Source organism: Podarcis bocagei, assembly GCF_964188305.1.
Source record: "Podarcis bocagei genome assembly, chromosome: 1".
Lineage (NCBI taxonomy): Eukaryota > Metazoa > Chordata > Lepidosauria > Squamata > Lacertidae > Podarcis > Podarcis bocagei.
Genome location: NC_138125.1, coordinates 113442002 through 113464364, shown reverse-complemented (window position 1 = coordinate 113464364; position 22363 = coordinate 113442002). Strand labels below are relative to the sequence as shown.

Sequence of the window (22363 nt, the reverse complement as noted above, 5' to 3'; positions counted from 1 at the left end):
CTATTCAGTACATAAAAGTCAGTCATCAAAAGTGCTACATGTTTCTAAAACTGAACCAGAGCCTGGTTTCGTTTCCAGTCACGTTGGAATATTTCAGTGAATTAACATTGGCTCACCAGCTCACTATTTCTGTAGAAGTTCTCTGAATGCACATCAGCTCAACACAAGCAAGCTGAAGTCCTATTGATTCCAATGGGAAAAACTTAGCTTACTGTTTTCTCATTGAGCTAAATGGGACTTTTAGTGTGTAAATCTATGCAGGTATGCCATATTGAACTTAGTAGTACTTACTTTTAAGAAAATATGCAAAGGATCTTGCGGCATACTGCTTAACTTTGGTTGGATCATGCACCTTATTTTTTAGTTTTCAGGCAACATAATGTATACACTGGATTCAAAAATGTGAAGGCACATCATACCTCAACGACAAAAATGATATGTATAATGTGCAAATGCTGGATAAATGGTTTATGGTGCATTATGATGATCTATTTCAACCAAGGACTCTGATTCAATATTTCTTTTCTTAAAAAAAATGAAAAAGAAACAATGCTACTCCTATAGCTAAGAAAGCAAATGTACATACCATATCATGAAACAACAGCTCATTTACTTACAGTAATAACAGTAGGTGAAAAAATATCTTTAGAAACCTTTGTCTTCCTCTTACAGCACACCAGGTGCATCATCTCCAAGTTTATTACAGCAGATAAAGCATATATTTGAAAAAGTGCAGTAGAAGAGAATAATATTGTAGCCTGTTTTTCCAGGGATGGAGTCACACATGCACGTTCATCTCTTGAATGCAACACTAACACAATGATCTACAGCATGTGTGAAGGGACCCATCATAAGAGCTAAAACCACAGCGAGAATTTTCATACACTCAATGTCACCTCAAACTAGATACATTTCAGTTCACACCTTTAGCCAGAGCTATCAAGCATTGGGTAAACAGGAGTGCGCTTGCATGTATGAAGTAGCCCTTAATAAACATTTTTTAAAAATACAGATTATCTTTGTCTGAACAGACATGACAGATATTTCTCAGCTATACATGAATTCCAGTACACCTCCAGCAAAATAAGTGTAAATAGAGTACAAATAAATGTTTTCTGGTGCGACCTCGTGGTTTAAGTGTTTACAAAAAGTTATGGCAGGTAGCCGGATGTGAAAGGTATATTTCATAAATAATGGATATATAAACGTTTAACCACAGTTAACAAATTATGCTCCGTCAATTGGACTGCATTTACTCATTATCATCATACTGTGTATTTCCTTTAAATTGATCTCCATCAGCTGGCTTCCTCATCTTGACATAATCTTCTTGAGAAGACAGAAGAGCTCTACAGCTTGAGTCCAGTGCATTTACGCTTGTATCTTTCTGCATAATTTCCTTTGCTTGACAGATATTAATACGACCATTCATATTGTCTTTTGAATGCGGTCTGGAAACATCTTTGGTTCTGCCAAAAGAGCCCAACAGACCAATGCTGTCATTGCGGGGTAAAAAAAAAGTGTCTGCGTTACCGGATGAAATAGTATTTAACTTTTTAGCATGTCTGACTGCTTCCCTGGTGCCTAGTAACTCACTATCCAAAGGATATGTTGCATTAGCCACCTCCTTTAAAATGACGGCGTTGCTAGCGCGTGGTTTTTGACAACTGGCAATTTTATTATTATGTCGAATAAGATTATCTGAGGTAGTGGTAACTTTCCTTTTGATGCTTTCTTCAACGAGATTTAAAGCCTCAGTGGAGTAGCCCATGTCAGGGTCAGTTCTACTGAGCTGTTCTGAATTTCCTGTGTCTCTCTCTAGCCTTTCAAATGCATATTCATAGGGAGCGCTCTTTGCGTGGCTCAATTCTCCTAACAGAGAGTGCATATCACCAAGATATACTTCCTGTCTCCCAATGTTCTGATGCGGAAAAGCGGATATACAACTGTTATTGTTGTTGTTGTTGTTGTTGTTGTTGTTGTTGTTGTTGTTGTTGTTGTTGTTATTGCTGCTGTTGAAAGTGATATCCTTATTATTCGGCAATATGATGTCCTCATCTGTGTTAGTAACTGGTATAACTTCCGCAACATCAGCCTTGCTATTTCTTCTATTCATCTCCTTTTCTGTACCCTTCATAGTCGTGTTACCACATTCTTTCACATTCTTTCCACTTTCCTTCTCCTTTTCTGATTCTTCAGCTTCACTTATTTTCCCTTGCCTAGTTTCATTTCCCCCCTTTTTGCCTACTTCGCATGTCCTTGTCATACTGGTATTTGTGGCTTCCACTCCCTGAGATGCAGGAGTAGGAAAGGGCTGACCATTTGATTGCGAGTCAACAGTTTCACCTCTGTTTTTCTCCTTGGTTTCCCAAATATAGTCATCGCCATTTGCCAGTTGATGCTGGTTTCGGTCACCCACACATGGATTTAGACAGGTCCTGACGGCCTCTTGTTCAGGAACTTCTGGTGGCCATTTTGGTTTATTCACTTTAACCTCCTCCTCAATAGAAAATGATTTTTTGGGTGTTTCCATAGAAGGAGGCCATGTGACGTTTAGTTTCCCCCACTCTGTGTTTTGTTTTAAATTCTCACCCAAAGTTTCACGATGCCCTCGCCGCCTGCCAGAATTTGAAATTTGATCGGTTGGTTTATCTGTCTTTGAGATGGATGGATGGACTTCTTGAGCACGAACACAGCCAATGGGACCTTTTTGATCTTTGGGAATCCATAATTCTTTATGTTGCTTGTGTCCAAAACCTTCATCATAATTTCCTTTGGATTTGAAAAGTTGCTTAAAATGGGGTTTACAGTATATTTTTCCATGGAGAGAAGCGTAATTTCCCAAGCTGCCAAATCAAAGAGAAAGTGTTTTATGGCATCTATCTATCACAAATGCTCCAAGAATATCCAATTTCAGTTGACATTTTAAGTACCTATAAATAACAGTTTCTATAAATATGGCCCTAACTCATATCATTTTAGAAAAGAAATAATAAATGCATTTTATTTAATGTATTCTCAGAGATTATAGATTCGATGTATTCTAACAGATTATGTCTACTAGCAAGTGATATAACATTCACTTTCAATCTTGGTTTTATAACTTTGTTTTAAATGTGGAAATTGTTTTTTCAGGGCCATCTGCTATCTTCCTGTGCAAGAAGTGGCACAAACCATAGCAGTGTGCAGCACTAAATAGAAATTGTTCTTTGTGAGGCAGTGTGGAATAAGAGTAGGTTGAAGGTGCCTGTTCTTTTGACGGATCAGTCTTCAACTCACTATTGGGTTGTGGCCTGATCCAAACAGGAGCACTACCACCATGCAAAGATATGGCCACAAGAAGAAGAAATGAGTCCTCACATGCATGCCTGGATACCTCAGTGGGTTAGAGGGTGGTGCTGACAATGCCAAGGTTGCAAGTTTGATCCCTGCATGGGGCAGCTACATATTCCTACATTGCAGAGGGTTGGACTAGATGATCCACAGGGTCCAACACCACAATTCTATTGTTCTTTGTTTGGGTTAAAAGTAGGCCATGGGTCTCCAAAGGCTGAAGACACCCGCTTTAGAAAAACATATTAAAAGAGACAGAGAAGATAAATCTGTTGGTTGGGCTAGTCTGGTGTGAAAGAGTGAGAGAATTTGTTAAGAGGAGTCAGTCAAACAGTTGAGATAATCAGTCAGAAGGCATTAGGAAGGTATAGGCCGGTAAAGAAACTGAAGTTAAGATACTGACAGGAATATTATCTGAGAAACCATAAACTTGTTAATGTTTGTAAAATAAACTTGTTTATTTGGTTCACTTTTAACAACTGTCTGGACTCAGTGTTTTACCCGAGAGTAACAGGTTGGTGGCAGCGGGGAAGCGAGCACAGTGGTGGCACAGGGATCAATAGAACGTTAAACGTCCGGGGAACCTGTGTGATCGCCACCACCAAGGAACATCAGACCTTGCATCTGATAGCCACACATCTCCCTGCGTGGTATGTGAGCCGGACATTTCATACATGACCCCCCAAGTGTGGAAAGAGGAACCACAACCCATTTGTACTTTCTGTTTGAACACTTTTCAGATAAACCAAGGTGTGTTTCAGATTCATTACACAAGTATTGATTAACTGCAGCGTACTGAAATACAGCACAGCAATGCAAGCGTGGTGAGGCTGTCCTGTCACATCACTACTATTCCTGGGAGCCAAATGGGAATGGGCAACGTGGTAGGAGAGCTGCAGTGCACCTCTTCTCTTTTGATTGATCTATACTTTGCTGCTTTTTCTTGGAATCATTTTACATGGGTTTTTTTTTTAATAATCATACATAAACTGATATATTTCTTTTCTTTGTTTTTTAATTGCATGATTGTATTACTGTAAGCTGTCCTGAGGCCTTTTGTTGAAGGGCAAGTAATGAATTTTTCAACTAAATTAATATTATGAGTTCCTTGGGAAACACAGCATATTTAGTGTCCATGTGCAATATTATTTTGCAAACATAGCAAATGGAAAATAATTTCCAGGGAACAGATCCGCCCAATCATTCTTGTCGCTCTGATTCTACCTACAAGACTTACATCACACTTTGCATCCAGCTCTGACAAGTTCTAAAATATGGAGAACCAATATCCCCCCCCCTTAGATGGAAATGTCCAAAGAGAAAGAGCTTAAGTGACCTGCCAAACGACCATTTCGGTGCTAGAGTTCGGCAGGAATGCCCGGTCTGTTGACTTTTGACCCACTCTCTTGGATATCACTCATATGAGAACAGATGCCGGCTATGACAGTATTTGTATGTCAACGTGTTAATTGTTCACTTCATCTTACCTTAATTTACTGCCACAATGGTGACACCGGAAACATGATTTATGAAAGGTCTGCTTGTCGGCAACCAGGCATTCCATTGGATAGACTCTCTTTTGACAAAGTAGGCACGTTTCCTTTCCCTGAAGTTGCAGTTTCTAGAAATAAATAAGACAGGGTCTCAGAGCTATTACTCATTTTTTCCCCCTTCAAGCTCTGCACCAAATGTTTTGCCACCACTAAGAAAGCTGAAATGCTTGACTCACATTGAATTAACACCTAAGATTCCAGTTTAAAGGGCCAAATAAAATCCATGTTGCATCATAACCTATACATCCTTGGGAGACTAGGCTCACCTGTTTACTTGGAAGGCACAGATTGCAGTTTAATATTCCAAGAGGAAGAGTGACTCATGCTTCCTACTTTTACATTTTCACTGTCATGTGCCAAGCAGGAGCTTGCATAGCGAAGCTGCATATTTCTGCAGCCGGAGCTCGCCCACACCTTCCCACTGGGGAGGCGATGCATATGTTCCCCCTTAGCACATATTTCAGTGGAAATGCCTGTTTTTCCTCTTTCACTGCATTGGGGATTTTCTGCAGGCAGCAGATCATACATTTTTAAAGGGTTGGCTCAACAGCATTGATCAATAGTCCAAGACATTTTGTGTTATTTACTTTGTTGAATCAGACCTGTTCTCCTTGGACAACGTGGATTATTACAGTGATGTTGATCCCTTTGTGTGTGTTTGGGGGGGGGCTTGATGCTGTTTAGCAATGAAGTTGCTGCCAAGGTTTGCATTGCTGTGCTCTCTGCGAGGGACTGTGTTCCATCCAGGAATGGATGAAACCAGCTGACCAACTCCACAGTCCCACCACCTGCATACTGAAACTATAAACCAGGGCTGACTCACCTGTGCCCCCTCCCCCAGATGTTGTTGAATTACAACTTCCATAAGCCCCAGCTAAATTTGGCCAATGTTCAGGAATGATGGGAGTTGTAGTCCAACAACATCTGGGGGAAGGGGCACAGCTTAGACATCCTTGCTAAAAAGAAGACACCAGAATAGATGACCACAATCTGGATTTTTTCCCTTTTCTTTTTGAATTACATTTGGCCAGAAGAAGAGAGAATGGGTCTTGGAAAGAAATTTTGTTCTTGAAATACCCTATTTAGGTTGAGCTAATCTTTTGAATTATGGTACTGGAGGAGACTCTTGAGAGTCCCATGGACTGCAAGAAGAGAACAAACCTATCCATTCTTAAGGAAATCAGCCCTGAGTGCTCACTGGAAGGACAGATCCTGAAGCTGAGGCTCCAATACTTTGGCCACCTCATGAGAAGAGAAGACTCCCTGGAAAAGACCCTGATGTTGGGAAAGATGGAGGGCACAAGGAGAAGGGGACAACAAAGGACGAGATGGTTGGACAGTGTTCTCGAAGCTACCAGCATGAGTTTGACCAAACTGCAGGAGGCAGTGGAAGGCAGGAGTGCCTGGCGTGCTCTGGTCCATGGGATCATGAAGAGTCAGTCGGACATGACTAAACGACTAAACAACAACAACAATCTGTGAATATTTTACATGTGCTCCTCTATGCTTAAATGTATTGACACTGTGGGTTTTTTTGGTTTTTTTTGCATTTAGACCATTCATACAGTTCTTGGGTTGCTGATTTAACTGTTTTTAGCATTATTTAATTGGAAGAGAGAGAGAAATGCCCCCAACTCTGCCAGAAAAGGTTTAGGTAAGGTGATGGTCCCATGACTCTGATTTTCCCTGGGATCAGATTATTCTGATTCGGATTGCTCTGTTATTATACTTTTGACATTGATGTATTTACTGACATGTTGTACATATTATTGCTATGAAGCACTTTGAGCTCAACTTTGCTGTTGGAAAAGTGGCATGCAAGTAAATCAGATGAAATCCCTCACAGATGAAGCCCATCACCACTTTTATTATAGCAATTAAAATGGATTAATATGGCATCAATATCATCACCCTTTGTTTTTAGTCTCTTAGCTGTGATATAATGACCTGAAATGTTTTTATTGCTGTTATTATGACCCTGATTATATTGCTTATATTTTACAAGGTTTTTAATTGTTTTAAATCCTGTATACTACTGTGGGAAAATATTTGGAATGAAGGCTAATAATGTCTTTAAATAAATAAATATCTGGGGAGGCCAAAGAGTTGTTGGGGAGGTGAGAGAAAGGGGCAGGAAAGTCCCTTTCTATGAGCTTCTTTTTGTTCCCTATTCATGGGTTCCAAGCCCATAAGTTGGTTTCACATTTACGTATACTGTAACAGAAAGTTTGGAAATCCCAAAATCCTATAGATGTAATCACCCTAAAAAGTTCTGGTAGTGCAAGCATTTCTGGCAATGCAATTAAACTTCCCCTGTGGTGTAGTGGTTAAGAGTGGTAGTCTCGTAATCTGATGAACTGGGTTCACGTCTCCGTTCCTCCACATGCAGCTGCTGAGTGACCTTGGGCTAGTCACACTTCTCTGAAGTCTCTCAGCCCCACTCACCTCACAGAGTGTTTGTTGTGGGGGAGGAAGGCAAAGGAGAATGTTAGCCGCTTTGAGACTCCTTCGGGTAGTGGTAAAGCGGGATATCAAATCCAAACTCTTCTTCTTTTCTTCCTGTTCAACCCCATGAACCACTTAAAGCTGTTCCAGATGGTTGTGGAGAAATCGGGGATGTGCAGGCAGAGAAGAGGGAGAGGAAGTTCTGTGGTGCAGCCAAAAGTGTTTACACAAGAGGAACTATTTACCTGGATAACATCTAGTGATTATATCCATAACTTCAACACTCCTTTTCACAATGTTGTTTTTACTGCTCTTAGTGTCTTCAGTCTCTCCTTCACTATAACATGTATTTGCAATAGTATGAATGAAGTGTTTTCACCAAATCAGTGCAATATTATTGTGCTTCCTTTCCCTGCTCCATCAATTTGTGCCCATCCCTTGGCACAAACATCATTGAGAATGCCTTCCTATGGGAGAATCATTTTTGACAATAATACCACACTCCACAGAGTAGAACTACAAATAAATGCAACATTTTATGATGTCTTCTTTCTCTCTGTCTGACATTCTGAGTTTCAGCCCTAAACACACTTCTATAATTAGATCATTACCACGGAGCACATTGTAAGGGTTGGGCTATAAATCTCTTTAAAGGCCTGCACATATAAAACAAAATGAAGTTGCATTAAGGCAGGAGTAGCTAACCTGCCACTTTCCGAATGTTGATGGACTACAATATCTATCATCCCTGACCGTTGGTCATGCTGGCTAGGGATGATGGGAGTTGTAGTCCATCAACATCAGGTGCCTGGAGATAAGGCACCCCTGCATTATGGGCATACTCTTCTAGGAAAAAGTCAAGCACTAGCCACTTTTTTTTAAAAAAAATGATGGCTGCAAAAGATCATATTAATTTTATACGCCATGCAGATCCAAAGACCTTCATTCAATTAAGTGCAAAAAAACAACAACAAAACAACCCACACAGGTTAGCATACTTTTGAAACTGAAGGAATCAACAAAAGTATCTTAAAACAAATGTCATAGTATGTTAATTATTTTGTTCTAATTTTAGTGCTCAGGAAAATGTCATTCCCAGAAATCAAATTTAACATTTGCCTTTTTCAACCTAAATCTAGGTTAGTCCCACACTTGGCACATATATCAAAGCACATGTCTTTGGAAAGGAAAGGGAAGGAAGAAGAAAGATTTCTGAGACACAGAGAGAGTTGGGGTAAGTGGGAGGGGGAAACACCAGCAAAGAATTGTTAGTTGGAGTTATGTAACCTCACTCTTCCAATAGACACATTAATTGCACTCCATGTTTCATTGCCATGGCGCCATACTCTTCCCAAGCTGTTAATACCGGCTTCACACGCTGCATGCTTATTTACCACTGATAAACTCTGCCTCCTCGTGGAAGCTACTTCTCACTTCTGCTTCGGCAGCATCAGACACGGTGTAGCCGAGGCTTTTGAAGACTCTCTCGCTTTCTTGCCAAGTCTTCTGAAAATTCCTTAGCAGCTCTTCTGGTGAATCAGCAGCAGAAATATCCAAGATATGCCCTGAGATGACGTCTTCATAGGTTGGCGGTGCACGCTTGAAGCCAAATCCTGACTGCATCCCATCTGCACTTCGTGATGTGGAGGTGGCAGTTCTCGATTCCACGACGGTGTTCTCAAATGTATCCATGCCGGAGGAGCATTCAGTGTGGAACTTTGCATCAAAGCACACCCTGGGTTCCAAGGGATGCTCTTTAATGGCACATTGCTTTTGCTTGCAAGGTGCGTTTTCCTTGGGTTCTCTTTGCCACTTGCCTGGAAACTTTTGGAAGCTATCTAATCTCTTCTCACTCTCTTGGGAACTTTGGCTCAATTCCTCCTTCCTAACCCTGTGCCTTTCTTCTTTTATTTTACCACTGATTACACCATTCTCAACATACTTTTTCTTTGTTTTCACCTCAGCCACTGGCTTATCATGAAGTGTTCCTAACACTACATGTATTTTATCCTCACTCTCCTTTCCCAATCTTTCAGATGCAGACGGTTCCTTCCTTATGGGAATAATCAATTCAGGGACTTCGGCCTTCTGAGCAAGACCTTGGGGACCAGTCTTGGAAACCTCAATATTTTGAGTCCTGCAGACAGAGTCCATATTTTGTCCATGTGGCTCTAAGCCTTCTGGAATGTTTCCTCCCTTTTTGGAGATGTGAGTCTTGTTTGTTTTGGAATCTTCACTAGCTTTTTTCACTGTACCAGCAGTTATTTGGGATTCGTTTACGGACGACATTTTTGAAGTTAAAACATCAGATTGCCGTGCCTCAATCTTGATTTGTCGGCGGAGTGTTGCAGGAGATTTCACTATCTCTGACCTCTTTTCCACAATAGGAACTGGGGTTACTGATCGGTTTTGCGTTGCTCCTTGAGCGAGTTTTACTGTGGTGTCTTTAAGCTTGGCTAGCTGCTCAGAACGGCTTCTTGGAGGAGAGGGGGAGAGGCAGGCAGCTGGCCGCTGCACCTTAGACGTTGGTGTAGTAGACCTGGGAGGCGGTGATGGTGGAACCGGGGTACTTTCCCTTTGAACAGGAGACAAGACCTCCCTGAGAGGAGATTCAATGCATCTAGATTCAATTGTAATGTAAGTAGGTGAAGGTGCTCTCATTCTTAGGGTTGAGGGTGAAGAAGTTCTGGTTTCCGAAAACCTGTGTTCACTAACTTGCTGCTTCACCTCTCGATGTGCCCTTGTGTCTTTGATCATCTCTTTAGTCTCCTGTGATTCTTTCCTGCTTGAACCAATGCTTACTTTAGCTATCTTTTGCAATGATCCCCCAACTTTAGGAAACTCTTTTCTTGGTTTTTGGGGTTTTGTGGAATTCATGGCTGTCTGGATGGCCTCCTCAAAGGATCCAAGCATTTTGGTGGCTTGATCTTTAATCAGCGATAACTCTTCTTTCATCTTCTCAACATCATTCCCTTGTGTGAAGTAAGCTAAGTTTTGCTTCCTGTCTTGTTCTACCAACCACTCTGGAATGACATTTAAGAATGCCTGTAATGTTTTGAGCCCATTTTTATTCGGCTCAGTTTCAAACTCCTTCACTCTGGACAACACCTGCTGTACTTCCTCACGTTTCCTCAAAAACTCTAATATATCGACTGGGCTTTTCTCATTGCTCTGCAGTGATCCTCCTGGTGAAATGGATGATAATGTCTTTTTCTGTGCCAGCTCTTGTTTCATCTCTGTTGCCTTTAAAAGGCCTTTTTTCTGCTGTGTGGACTTTTCCTGGGCATATTCCTTTCCTTGTAGGCTGCTAGTTTTCTGGGGCAGTTTTTTATTTTGGGCATTTGTTTCTGAAACAAATGTTTTCTCTTTCTGTGAGATAGATGTCTGTGACTCCTGATGCATATCAATTATCTTTTGCTTGACCATTTTCTCTGATTTATTGCTAACCTCGTCTTGTTTTCTTTGGATTATTACTTTCTCTTCCTTGGGGCAAGCAATGACTTGCTTCTGCTTTCTTTCCACAGCCAAGGAGACTCTTTCTTGCTTCATTTCTTCGGTCCCTGTTTCTTTCCTTTGAACTAATATTTGTTTCACTTCACTTGAATCTTTCTCTCTTCCATCCTTCTTGCCTTCTGTATATTTTAGGAGTCCTTTCCCCACGTGCATCTTCTCATCAACGGTCACCTGGTTATTGGTCTTTGTGGTGCTTTGCTTTTTTCTGATAGAATTGCTCACATTGTCTTTCTGTTTCTCTTTAACTTCTTGCTTCACAGCATTCTGGAAGCTAGTTCCCTCTTGCTTTTTATGCATCTCAGACTCCTTGTGGGTTTCATATGAACTTTGTTCTAAGGTGGGAAGCTTGACGGTTCTTACATTGAAAGTAGGGGAGACCAGTTTGCTTTTGGGCATGTGCAAATGCTCCACAGTTTTCTGTTGCTCTCCTGCATGCATAGGATGTTCTTCATGGGTCTGTACCTTCTGAGAAGACACACAGTGCTTTGTTAGGTTTTCTGACTCATGCGTTGATGTTTTTTGAGTGTGTTCCTCTGCTGAGATCCTAACGATGGTTTGAGACTGTTCAGCAGCCAATACCGTTGACATAGACTGCAGTTTATTGCTTTGTGACACCACAACCTGTGCCTTTCCCTGACATTCAGGCTGAGTGGGCCGATCTGGAGCTGAGGGCAAAAGGCCTGGCAGAGGGGTTTGATCCTGTTTGTCTGGTTTTAGTACTGGCAGACAATGTTCTGGCTCTGTCTGAACTGAACTTCCCGAAGCTTCACTGTTTCTTCTCATAACCACTTTGCAAACATCTTGGGTTTGCTTCTGCTCCATCTGTTCCCTTTGCTGCCTGTATTTTTCTTCTGCGATCATTAAAGGGGTTTTGAATTTTCGCACATAAGGCTTAGGACTTGCTTGTGTCACATCTGCTGGCAGGGAAGGAGATTTGACAAGCGGGAATGGACTTGTTCTCTTTAATGGCGAGGGCTCCAGCTTGATCACTTCCATAACTGATGCCGGCCTTCTAACCTCTTCAGCCCTTGCACAAACTCTTTCTTCTCTCTTTTCACAGCTAACAACATTCCTCGTTGTTGTGCTCTCCATGTTTTCTTCCATTATTTTTGTGGCATTGTTTTCTTGGTGCCTCTGGACAATGCTTGGGTGAACTTTGTGAGATGTTTTCTGCTGGGGTGCTTCTGACTCTTTCGTAAGTTCTATTGGAGGATGTTTCTTGGTGTGTGGGGCCTTGCCAGGCTTAACACTGGCATGAAGCTGAGTCGACTGCTGTAAAGTGTTGTCTAGACGTTTGAGGAAATGTTCTTTCCTTTGCTTTGCCTGATGAACAGCAAAGGGCTGAGGAACTGGAGATGAAGCCAAAGCCACCAATTCATGCTCATCTTCGATAGGGGGTGGAGGTGGAGGAGGAAAATGTTCATATTCGGCTTTAGCCTGTCCTATGGGGGGCGGAGGGGAAGGAAAGCTTTGTCTGTCAGAAGCCATCATGAAATGAGTCAGAGGAGGAGGAGGAGGCAGAGGAAGATCTGCTTCAGATGAAGTAACTGAGATTGGGGGCGAAGGGGGAGGGGGAGGGGGAGGCGGAGAATCAATTTCTGTCCTGTCTGGGCCTTTGGGGTTTTTGTTTGGATTCAGTGGATTTTTCAGCACACCTCTGAAGTTCGATGCCGCAGCTTCCACTTTAGCTTTTCCTTGAAACTTCACTGTGGATTTTTCATTTCGCTGGATAATGTCTTGCTTCCTCTCGGCTTCTTTAAATTGGCTGTGCATTTCCTGGGTGACTCTGACTTTTTTATTGGTTTTAATATTCTGCTCTGATGCCATGGAAACCTCCGCTTGGGTCGCCTTAACATTCTTTTTCTTCTCTTGGCAAACTGCCTTTGAATACTGAGATTGTTTTCTATCTTGCTGCGCCCCTTGCGCTTCAACATGACCAGTTGCTTTGGAAATCATGCCAGTTGACATGTTGACCAGCTGCTCCGCACCCCTGCGATGAGAGCTGTGCTCACGGGCCGACAATTTTGATTTTTCTTTCCTCTCCTCCTGAACGCTCATGTCAAAATATTCTTCATCTTTACATTCCTGGAACACATTCTGCTTCTTTCCAGTCATTACTTGCTTTGCAGACGGTCCAATGCCGGGTGAACTGCCTTTCCTCAGCATTCCACCTCCCTCTGACTTCTCTGTTCTTTCGCTTTTCTGAATACTGCTAGGAAGAGCGGGTTGATCAATCACATATTGATCTGCATGACTTTTTGCTTCCCTTTTCACAATGTTCTGGACTCTGACCTTATTCATGGACTTATCCACTTTCTCGGTGACCTTGTGCTGGGAATTAGATAAGCACTTCACATTTTTCTTATCTGACTCATGTGCCTTGCTGCTCCATTTCTGAACAGAATGGATTGCTCTGGTGCCTCCACTGAGAACGCTTGTCTCCTCAGACTTCATTCCTTCATGAAGTTCCTGGTGACATTCTTCAATATTATTTTGTGAACTTTCAGTTACATTAACTTGCTTCTTGACTAATTGCTGAGGTGGCTCATGCAGTTGCTCGGTGAGCCTCTTCATCTCTCGGCCGGTGCCTGTTTGCTGCAGCTTTGTTTTAGTTTCTGCAGAAGTTTCAAGAAAGCTCTCTGCCTCCACCTGAACATCCCTCCTGACCATTTCCTCTTTGCTGACGCTCTTGAAAGACTGATGTGCTGCTTTTAAAGACCTCAGTGTGGATTCAAGGTCACCTCGAACAACCTCTTCTCTCAATACCTGGCTTTTTGTGTTTCTTGCTTTCTCCAGAGATTCAATCGCTTGCTTAATATCTCCAGGGATGACATCAGGCTTTTCTGTTTCCTTCAGCTGAGAAGCCGATTCTTTAAGGGACTTCAGAATTGCAAGGATGTCAGCTTTTATAATTTCTTCCTTCTCTGTAACAGTTGTTTGATTTATGGCCTGGCTGAGGGAATTTAAAGCTGCCTTCAAATCACCCCTTATAATTTCTTCTTTGCATACATGACAAGATGTATTTTGTGGCTCTGTTGTAAAGATTTTAACTGCATTGCACACATCTCCAGGGATTATGTCAGTTTCCTCAACTGTCCGCTGAATTTGAGACTTCTTTTTCTTAAGCAACAGTTTTGTAGCTTCAACATCACCACCGATGATTTCCTCCTCCTCCTCTTCTTGATCGCGTCTTGCAAATGTTTCACTTTCGCCTGTCTGGAGTAGTCTCAAATAATCTAGTGCCCCAGCTTCTATGCATGTTGTAAAAAACTGAACATTTCCCCTTTCTGAATCATCTATTTTAGGTCTTTCTGATATTTCATAATTCATTGCAGAAGAGAGAAGGCTATGAATTGTACGCTTCACATCGCCACATATCACTTCTTCTTGCTCGATTTTATCACTATCCTTTTTGTGAAAGAGAGAATAGACTGTCATGTTAATATCACCTCTCTCGTTTTCCTGAATTAAAATTCCACGTTTTACAGAGCTGTCCTTACTAAACAGGTTTTTTATGGCTTGCTGTATATCACCTCTCACTACCTCTTCCTTTTCAATGTGAACATCTGTTGATCTATTCAGCAGTTGCTCTTTTGCTAAATTCACATTTCCCTTTTCATCTTCATTGACTTTAGTTTCCCTTTCAATTGGGCCTGGTTTGGACAGCAGGTTCAACATGATGTTGGCTAAATCTCCTCTGATTATCTCTTCTTTTTGTATTTCAGGAGCCTCCTGATTCATGAGTTTATATTTTGTCATTCGGACATCGCCAATTTCATCTGCTTCCAAGATGATCCCATGGGATTCTACGACTTTGTGAGAATAAAGTTCCTTTAAAGTTTCTTTCACACTTTTCCCTATGATTTCTTCCTTTTCAACTCTGCTTTCATTGAATTCATGGAAAGGAGTTGTTTCAAACAGCCACGTCGTAGTCTTTACATCTGCCTGTGGAATTTCTTCTTTATCTATTTTTGTATCGTTTTCGTCAGTTTCCTTAATGGAGTCCAGAGGCTGGTTTTCAAAAAGCCACACTGCATGCTGAACATCACCTTCTTGCACATCCTCCTTTGTTACTGTCTTGACATCTTTATACTCTGACCCCTCTCCTCTAATCTCATCCATGGTGTGTGTTTCAAATAACCAAGTAGACGTTTTGACATTGCCTTGCTGTATTTCGCTGACACTCACTGTTCTTACATACATGCTTCCTTGGCTTTCTTCAGACTCAAATAATTTCTTGTTGGCCTTCACGTTGCCACCCTGCACAGTGTCGACTGTGGGTACAATGAATTTTTCCTCATCTGAAATGGTGTCCAGCGGCTGTGTTTCAAATCGGTATCTGACCGAACTAACATCTCCTTTCTGAATATCTTCCTGGGTGACAGATTTTATAACATACACATTATCTGATTTGTTTATCGATCCTAAAGGCTTTGTTTCAAACAACCACCGCGTTCCACGTACATCCCCATGAATTACTTCTTCCTTCTTCACGGTAGTCACCTCATGATAATACCCTTCTTTGTCTTGAATTGCGTAAAGTGGCTGGGTCTCAAAGAGCATTCTGTAGCTTTTCACATCCCCTTTGGCTATTTCTTCTTCACTTATGGTTTTCTTGGTGCTGACATCTACAGAAGATTCATCTTTAATCTGGTCCAAAGAAAACGTCTCAAAGATGAAACATCCTTTCCTCACATTTCCACCTTGTATGTCTGTAACAGTTTTAACTGAGGTCCTGTCTCCCTGGTGGTCTGTTATTTCGTCAATTGACTGGTTCTCAAAAAGCCAACAGCAGCGCAAAACATCCCCTTTCTGTATATCTTCACTTTGGATGGTTTTAATTTTGTTCACAACTTCCTCTGAGTTGACATTTATGGAGTCTAACGATTGATTCTCAAATTTATACCGCATGGTGGAGACATCTCCAGGCTGGATGTCAATTTCCACCACCCGCTTGAGTTCTTTCTCTTCTTCTCCTTGGATATTTTCTAGGTTTTCAGTCTCAAAAAGGAAACAAGCTGTGCGGACGTCACTTCCCTGAATGTCCTCCTGCTCCACAGTGTGAAGTTTTATGGCTGTTTCTGCTTCTTCCCTTATTGCATCAAGAGGCTGAGTTTCAAAGAGCCAGGTACAGGTCTTGACATCTCCTCTGCGGATTTCTTCACTGTCTGTCGTGACCTTCTCTTTGTCATATAGAGATTCCATTGGCTGGGTTTCAAATAACCACCTGCATGTTTTAACATTCCCCTTCACAATTTCAGTTGTCTCAGTCTGTTCTGTGCTTTCTTCATCTTCCACGTTGCTAAAGTATTTAATGGAGTCAAGGGGCTGAGTTTCAAACAGCCACTTGGCTGTTTTCACATCACCTGACTGTACTTCTTGTGAGGAGATCCCTTTGATGATCTCAATTTTTTCAATACTCTCGTCAAACTGGTCAATGGGCCTCGTCTCAAAGAGCCACCTGCAGTTCCTGACATCCCCTCTCACGACTTCCTCTTGTCGAATTGTTTTAACTTCATGATATTTGCCATGCCTATCTTGGATGGCATATAATGGAGTTGTTTCAAAAAGACCTTTGTTTAATTTTACAGCACCTCTTGTTACACCTTCCACATGGATTTTACATGAGTCGTCGTGTTTTCTGAAACGGCACATTTCAAATGCATGTTTGCAGCTGCTCACATCCCCCTTGTCAATTTCCTCCAGTCTCACAGTTCTTATGACTTCTTTCTTTTCTTCTCTAATCTGTTCAAGGGGCTTAGTCTCAAAAATCCATTTCTGATGCCTCACATCCCCTTTTTCTTCCTCAGTGGCGGCCATTTTCTGAAGCTTCCCAACATCTGGGCTGTCTTTCAGCATATCCATTGGCAGTGTTTCAAACAAGTGTTTTGTGGTATTTACGTCACCTCCGATTATTTCTTCTGTGGGTAGAGGATTTTCATCTCCACTTTCCTTTAGAGTGTCAAGAGGCTGAGTCTCAAAAAGCCAGCATTTTCTGCAGACATCAGTGCCTAGGATGACTTCTTTTTCCATCACAGTTTCTTCAGTCTCCTCCTTAATGGCATCTAAAGGCTGGGTTTCAAAGAGCCATTTTGCCCTGCCTACTTCACCTCTGACACCCTCCTCCATGGAGATTCCACGGACAACTTTGATTTCCAAGGAATCTTTGTTGATCATGTCCAAAGGCTGTGTTTCAAACATCCAGCGCACTGTCCTGACATCTCCTCTCTCAAGGTCTTCTCTGTGGACAGTTTTAATCTCTAGCATTTGGCCCAAATCGTTTCTAATAACATACATCGGTAGAGTTTCAAAATGCCTTATACTTCTCTTCACACCGCCTTTAATCTCCTGTAATTCAGATCGGAGCTGCAGCAGCTTAGCTTCATCCACTGAATAAAGTTGTCCAATGCTATCCAGATGTTGTGTTTCAAACATATACCTCACCGTTTTCACATCTCCACCAGTGATCTCCTCATCAGAGGTTTCATTGGATTCCTGGTCTTTCTCATGGTGAATTTTATTCATTGAGTCCAGTGGCTGAGTTTCAAACATCCACGCAGCTGTGCGGACATCGCCTCGAGCCAATTCAGGAATTCTGTCTGCGCTTTCAGTGTTGTCTGAAGAATGTCCACCCAGTGCATCAATGGGCTGGTTTTCAAACATCCAGGTGGTATACTTAACATCCCCACCTGCAATGATTTCTTGACTGGCAATGCTTTTAACATTGTCCGGGTCAGGAGATTCATCTTTGATGGAATCCAGAGGCTGATTCTCAAAGATCCACCTCATAGATTGGACCTCTCCCTTGAGGATTTCATCCCACTCCAGATATTCCCTTTCTGGGCTCATGCACTTCTGAGGGCTGCTCTCTGTGTTTTCAAAGACGTACCTCGCCTGGCGTACATCTCTTGCAGCCGAGCGGCTTATTTCAGTGTCACTAGACACGATATCAGAAATATCATTGAAGTAATCTTTTTCCAAATTCTTTCTCAATTCTGGGTGGATGTGTTTGTACAAACGCTTTAATTCGTAAAGGTTTCGTTGCTTGGAATACAGATCTTTGGGAAGGGGCTGCTTCGATGGAGAGGGAGAGGATTCAGGGGACTGGGAAAACTCTGTCATTTCAGGTGGAGCCTGTAGTAAGTCTGGAGAAGGTGGAGGAGGAAACTCCTCTGTACTTGCATACTTGGAAGAGCAGCTATAAGCTGCAGCTGAGGCAGCAGATGTGCACTCGGTTTCCCTCGCCATATATATTCCTTGCTGTCTATTTGCAGAAGCCACTTCAGCAGAAGAGGAAAAGGCTGCAGAAGGCCAGGCCATTTCTGGATACTCATTTTCAATCTTTAGGGGACAAAATTAGTTGTTTCTTTTTAAAAAACTGTTTCCTTGAATTCATTCTATATAGTTCACTCAGCCCTCCCAAGTGCTAAGCAGTAGGAGCTCAAATTTCTAATCTACCTGAGAACAAAACTAATGTCCAACAGTGTGAGTCAACATACTGGGGAAGGGCCATTGCTCAGTAGTAGAGCATCTGCTTTTCAGGCAGAAGGTCCAAATTTCAATTCCTGGCATCTGTAGGCAGGGCTCTGAGAGTCCGCAGCCTGTTATGCTTGAGAGCTGCTACCAGTCGGTGTAGACAATAATAGGCTAGATGGGCCTACCTGGTAGAAGGCAGCCTTCTACATTCTATGAATTAGAACTGGTGCAATTCATCCATAGCCTCCATTACTTCAACAAGGTAGTTTGTTCTGATATTATTTATCTGCACTATAGTATATACACATTCTGAGATAATCTTGATCTTGCCTGCTTTTATCTCATATTAACAGATGCAGCAGTCATAGGTCTATGCCTTCTTGTAAGAATTGTAAATAGACAGAACACAGAGCAAGGAGCCAGATAGTTTATACCCGTAAAATATCATTTATCTATACTATAGCGTGTGTGCCTTCTTCTAAGAATTGGAAATGGAATACAGAACATGCAGCCAGAGAAAAAGAATTTAACAGCACACAAAGGATATTTTAAAAAGGAAAGCTGTACCTTATAGGTGGGTGTTGATCAAAAAAATACACTTAAGGATGTTAGAGAATTCCAGATTATGTCTGTAAAATTTAGACTAAACACTTGCAAGATCTTCCTGGATCTCTCCCAAACAGACCTAAATATAATTTAATATACAAACAGCACTGTCCTGTGAGTCACTATACATTGGTTTATGGGATCACGCTTAAGGAGCCCAATGTTGTTATGATGCTTTAACAGGTACATGGGAAGGTAAGGGGGGGTCACAACCCCAACTCTGCTATTGGCTGCCATGCTCACAGCATCCTAACAACTTTTTCAGTCAAAGAAAAGCCAGTGTAATCAAATCCCACTACTTCATTGCAGCAAGGACTTGGCAGGAAAAACAGTGAGCACACTCTGTCTTGCTAGCAAGTGATCAGAGAACACTCTAGCTGGTCACTGTTTGCCCTGACACAGTTTTAATTTGCCCCCAAACAACTGGAGCATACCCCCCCCCCCCTGCCACACACATCCCTTGTTTACAGACTTAAGATTTGCACTGGAAATATCACTTAAACGAATGTAACATGGCTATTCTGAATTTAAAGGCACTGCAACTCAGAAAAGAATGTTAACTATATGCAAAAAATGATAACAATTCAGGATTGTTTGGATGGAGATAATCCCATTTTCGGCACCACCGACCTTGATCTGCTTTGCAGGCGTTCCACTCTCTCGGCCAGAATGGAACTGGGCTGTTTTTTCAAAGTGCTGCTTTAAGGATTGCGTAGAAATCTTTGGGATCTCCTCATCTGTAGCTGCATTGACCACTGTGATACAGAAAGAAAATGAAAAGAAAAAACGAAAACTTGAATCTATATTGGTTGCATGAAAATTCATCAGCATTTTTCTGTGCGTTTCTCCCCACAGGCACATTTTTGTATGTGCCCCCCCCAAAAAAAACTATATTGCATTTTTATAACATATTTTCACAAATGTATGTATTTTTATGAACAACTCCCCCTAACGTATGCATTTCATTCCCCCCCTCAAAGTGCAAATTTCAAAGGACGGTTTGCATTTTGGTGTGCATATTATTTAGGATGTGTGAGTTACACCCTTGTGCAAGTTAATTGAAACAAACAATGAATTTAGTAGTTTATTGTACAAAACTCACATACAAAACTAGCAGACATGACCTCTGCTATTTTTAAGCAGCATTTGAACATGGTTTGGCATGGAGTCTACTAGTTTTGAACAGTCACTGTTGATTTTCGGATCCCTGTACCACACCTGAACCAGCTTCTCCATAGTCGTACAGTCTACAGAACGGAGGCAACTTTTGCATATAGCCCACAAATTCCCAGTGGGATTTACATCTGAGGAATTCCCTGGCCAATCAAGTACCTGTATTTGCTGCTCTGTCATGAATTTCTTCACCACTTTCGATATGTGACAGGGGGCTAGGTCCTGCTGCAATATCCCAGTACCATCAGGATACCTATTTTTCAGCTCTGGAATAACCCTCTTTTATAGAACCTCAATATATTGTGGTGAGCACATCATTACTTCTATTGGCTTCCAGCTTCTGGCACCATAATGATCAACTGACTTTTTGTGTTTGTTTCAATTAATTTGCACAAGGGTGTAGATAGTGTTGCAAACCAGAGCAACACTCCTCCATCCCTACTTCAGGAATCCCCAAAGGCCTGAGCCTTCCCAGTAGCGTGATTGGTTGGAAGATGCTACCAAAAACCACCAGGGTGGATCTGATGGGCCTCTGGGTCAAAGTCTAGCCTGGAGACTCTATGGTTCTTATTCTGCACTATTTCTCTCGCATTGATAGCAGAGAACCTTTCATAGATAGAAAGTCCTAGCCATGAGCTGGAAGCACAGTGAACCAGAGTTTATTTGCTGAGTGACATACAGCACCTCTTTCACATGTCAGATCAGAGCTGATTGAACACTGCAATAACAGGGACTGCGAGCCTTTATTAATTTCTGCCTAGGTGATCAGTCCAAGGGTAATTATATCCTTTGATATTCATGACATTAAAATATCTGCTAGGGGAATTGTTACAATAATAATAGAGAAAGAAAAATTGTTTGCCTAAGCCCAGGGCACTTGTGAAAAACACTCAAGCATATATTAGGTAATTTTAAGCACACCACCATTCATATCAATGGGATGTATGAATGTGCTTAAGAGGAGATGCAAAGGCTTCTGGGCTGGAGTGAGTGTAAATAACCTTAATTATATTCTAATCTTTATGGCCACAATCCATCCAAAGTTAAGTCCCACTGATTTTGATGGATGATATTTAAGTAGGTGCTTAGTTCTCCAGTCAAAATTAATGGCACTCCCAGGACTTAATTGTGGATGGATTTTGTCTTTCATCCATATGCATACAACAGAATTTGCTGTGTGAAAGTGTAGCTATCGCTCCCAGTATATTCTCAGATTTCTCTTACCTGTTTCCTCAATGCTTTGAGTGACGTTAGAAGCTCTCATAGCCTCAGACAAAGCTTGTTCACGATGAGAAACCTGCAAACACAAATACACACCACAAAATAATTAAATAAACCAAATCTCAATGAAAAATCAATATTTTAATTTGATCTATTGTATGCTTTATGCAACTCTGGGAGGAGGAGGAACAAGTGCTTTAAGGAGGGAACAGTGTGAGTCCTTCCTACACTAGAACTGATGCTCTGTAGTTATCTGTGAGTCAGAAAATCAGCAGTTAAAATTTCACCTCTGCCAAAAATTCACAAGGTAGGCAAGTTGCCATCTCTTCATCTCTTGAAATGCATTTATTTATGTATTTTATTGATGTATATACTACTATTTATAAATATGTAAGCACAATACTTGACAGTGCTTGAATTGGGGGGACAGAGAGGGTCCAGCCTCCCTTATTTTAGGGGTCAGTCCTCCTACATGGCTGCATCATTTGGCTAAGCTTAGTATGTTAGGGGATGAGAGATTTCCCCCACCACCTCCCCATCCCCATAATTTAAGCCCCATATAATTGGACATGCCATCATCATCATCATCTCAAAGCATTCTGTGATAATACTGGGTCAATAATTTAGGCTACTTTACAGGGCAGTTTCAGGGATAACTGAGACAAAGTATGTGAAGTGCTTTGAGGACTCAATAACTTCCATATGAATGCAGAAAAGATCAAATACACAACACCAGTGACTGAATTTGGAGCAGCTCACACAGAGCACAAACTCTGCAGCCAGTGGTTTGTTTGTGTTTTGAGGTAGTACACGCAGGGACAGTGCACACCACCTCTCCCCCCATCTTGCCACTGTTTGCCTACCCCCTTGCTTCCCTCACACTTTTGCTGCCACCGCCTCCATTGCTGCAAATGCTTCCTGGGCTTGGGGAACAAGGCACAAGGCTCTGTCAGGATCCTGACTACCTGCTGCCTCATTCCCTAAGCCCAGGAAACACTTGCCCGGCATTAGGAAGGATGCAGCAGCATGCTGGGATCCTGATG

At 41.8% G+C, this 22363-nt stretch overlaps 1 protein-coding gene across 1 annotated transcript in view; it reads right to left on the bottom strand.

The window, feature by feature from the left end:
* Positions 1-2707: 2707 nt before the first annotated feature.
* Positions 2708-22363, bottom strand: part of XIRP2 (xin actin binding repeat containing 2) — a 77243-nt gene continuing 57587 nt past the window's right edge. Inside the window, exons 5-9 of the mRNA XM_081189409.1 lie at positions 21324-21396; positions 19557-19681; positions 8726-18185; positions 4821-4954; positions 2708-2846 (exon numbers count right to left, since the gene is read on the bottom strand). Coding sequence (XP_081045535.1) covers positions 4860-4954; positions 8726-18185; positions 19557-19681; positions 21324-21396 — 9753 coding nt within the window. The 3' untranslated portion in view covers positions 2708-2846; positions 4821-4859. The remainder of the gene's footprint in view (positions 2847-4820; positions 4955-8725; positions 18186-19556; positions 19682-21323; positions 21397-22363) is intronic.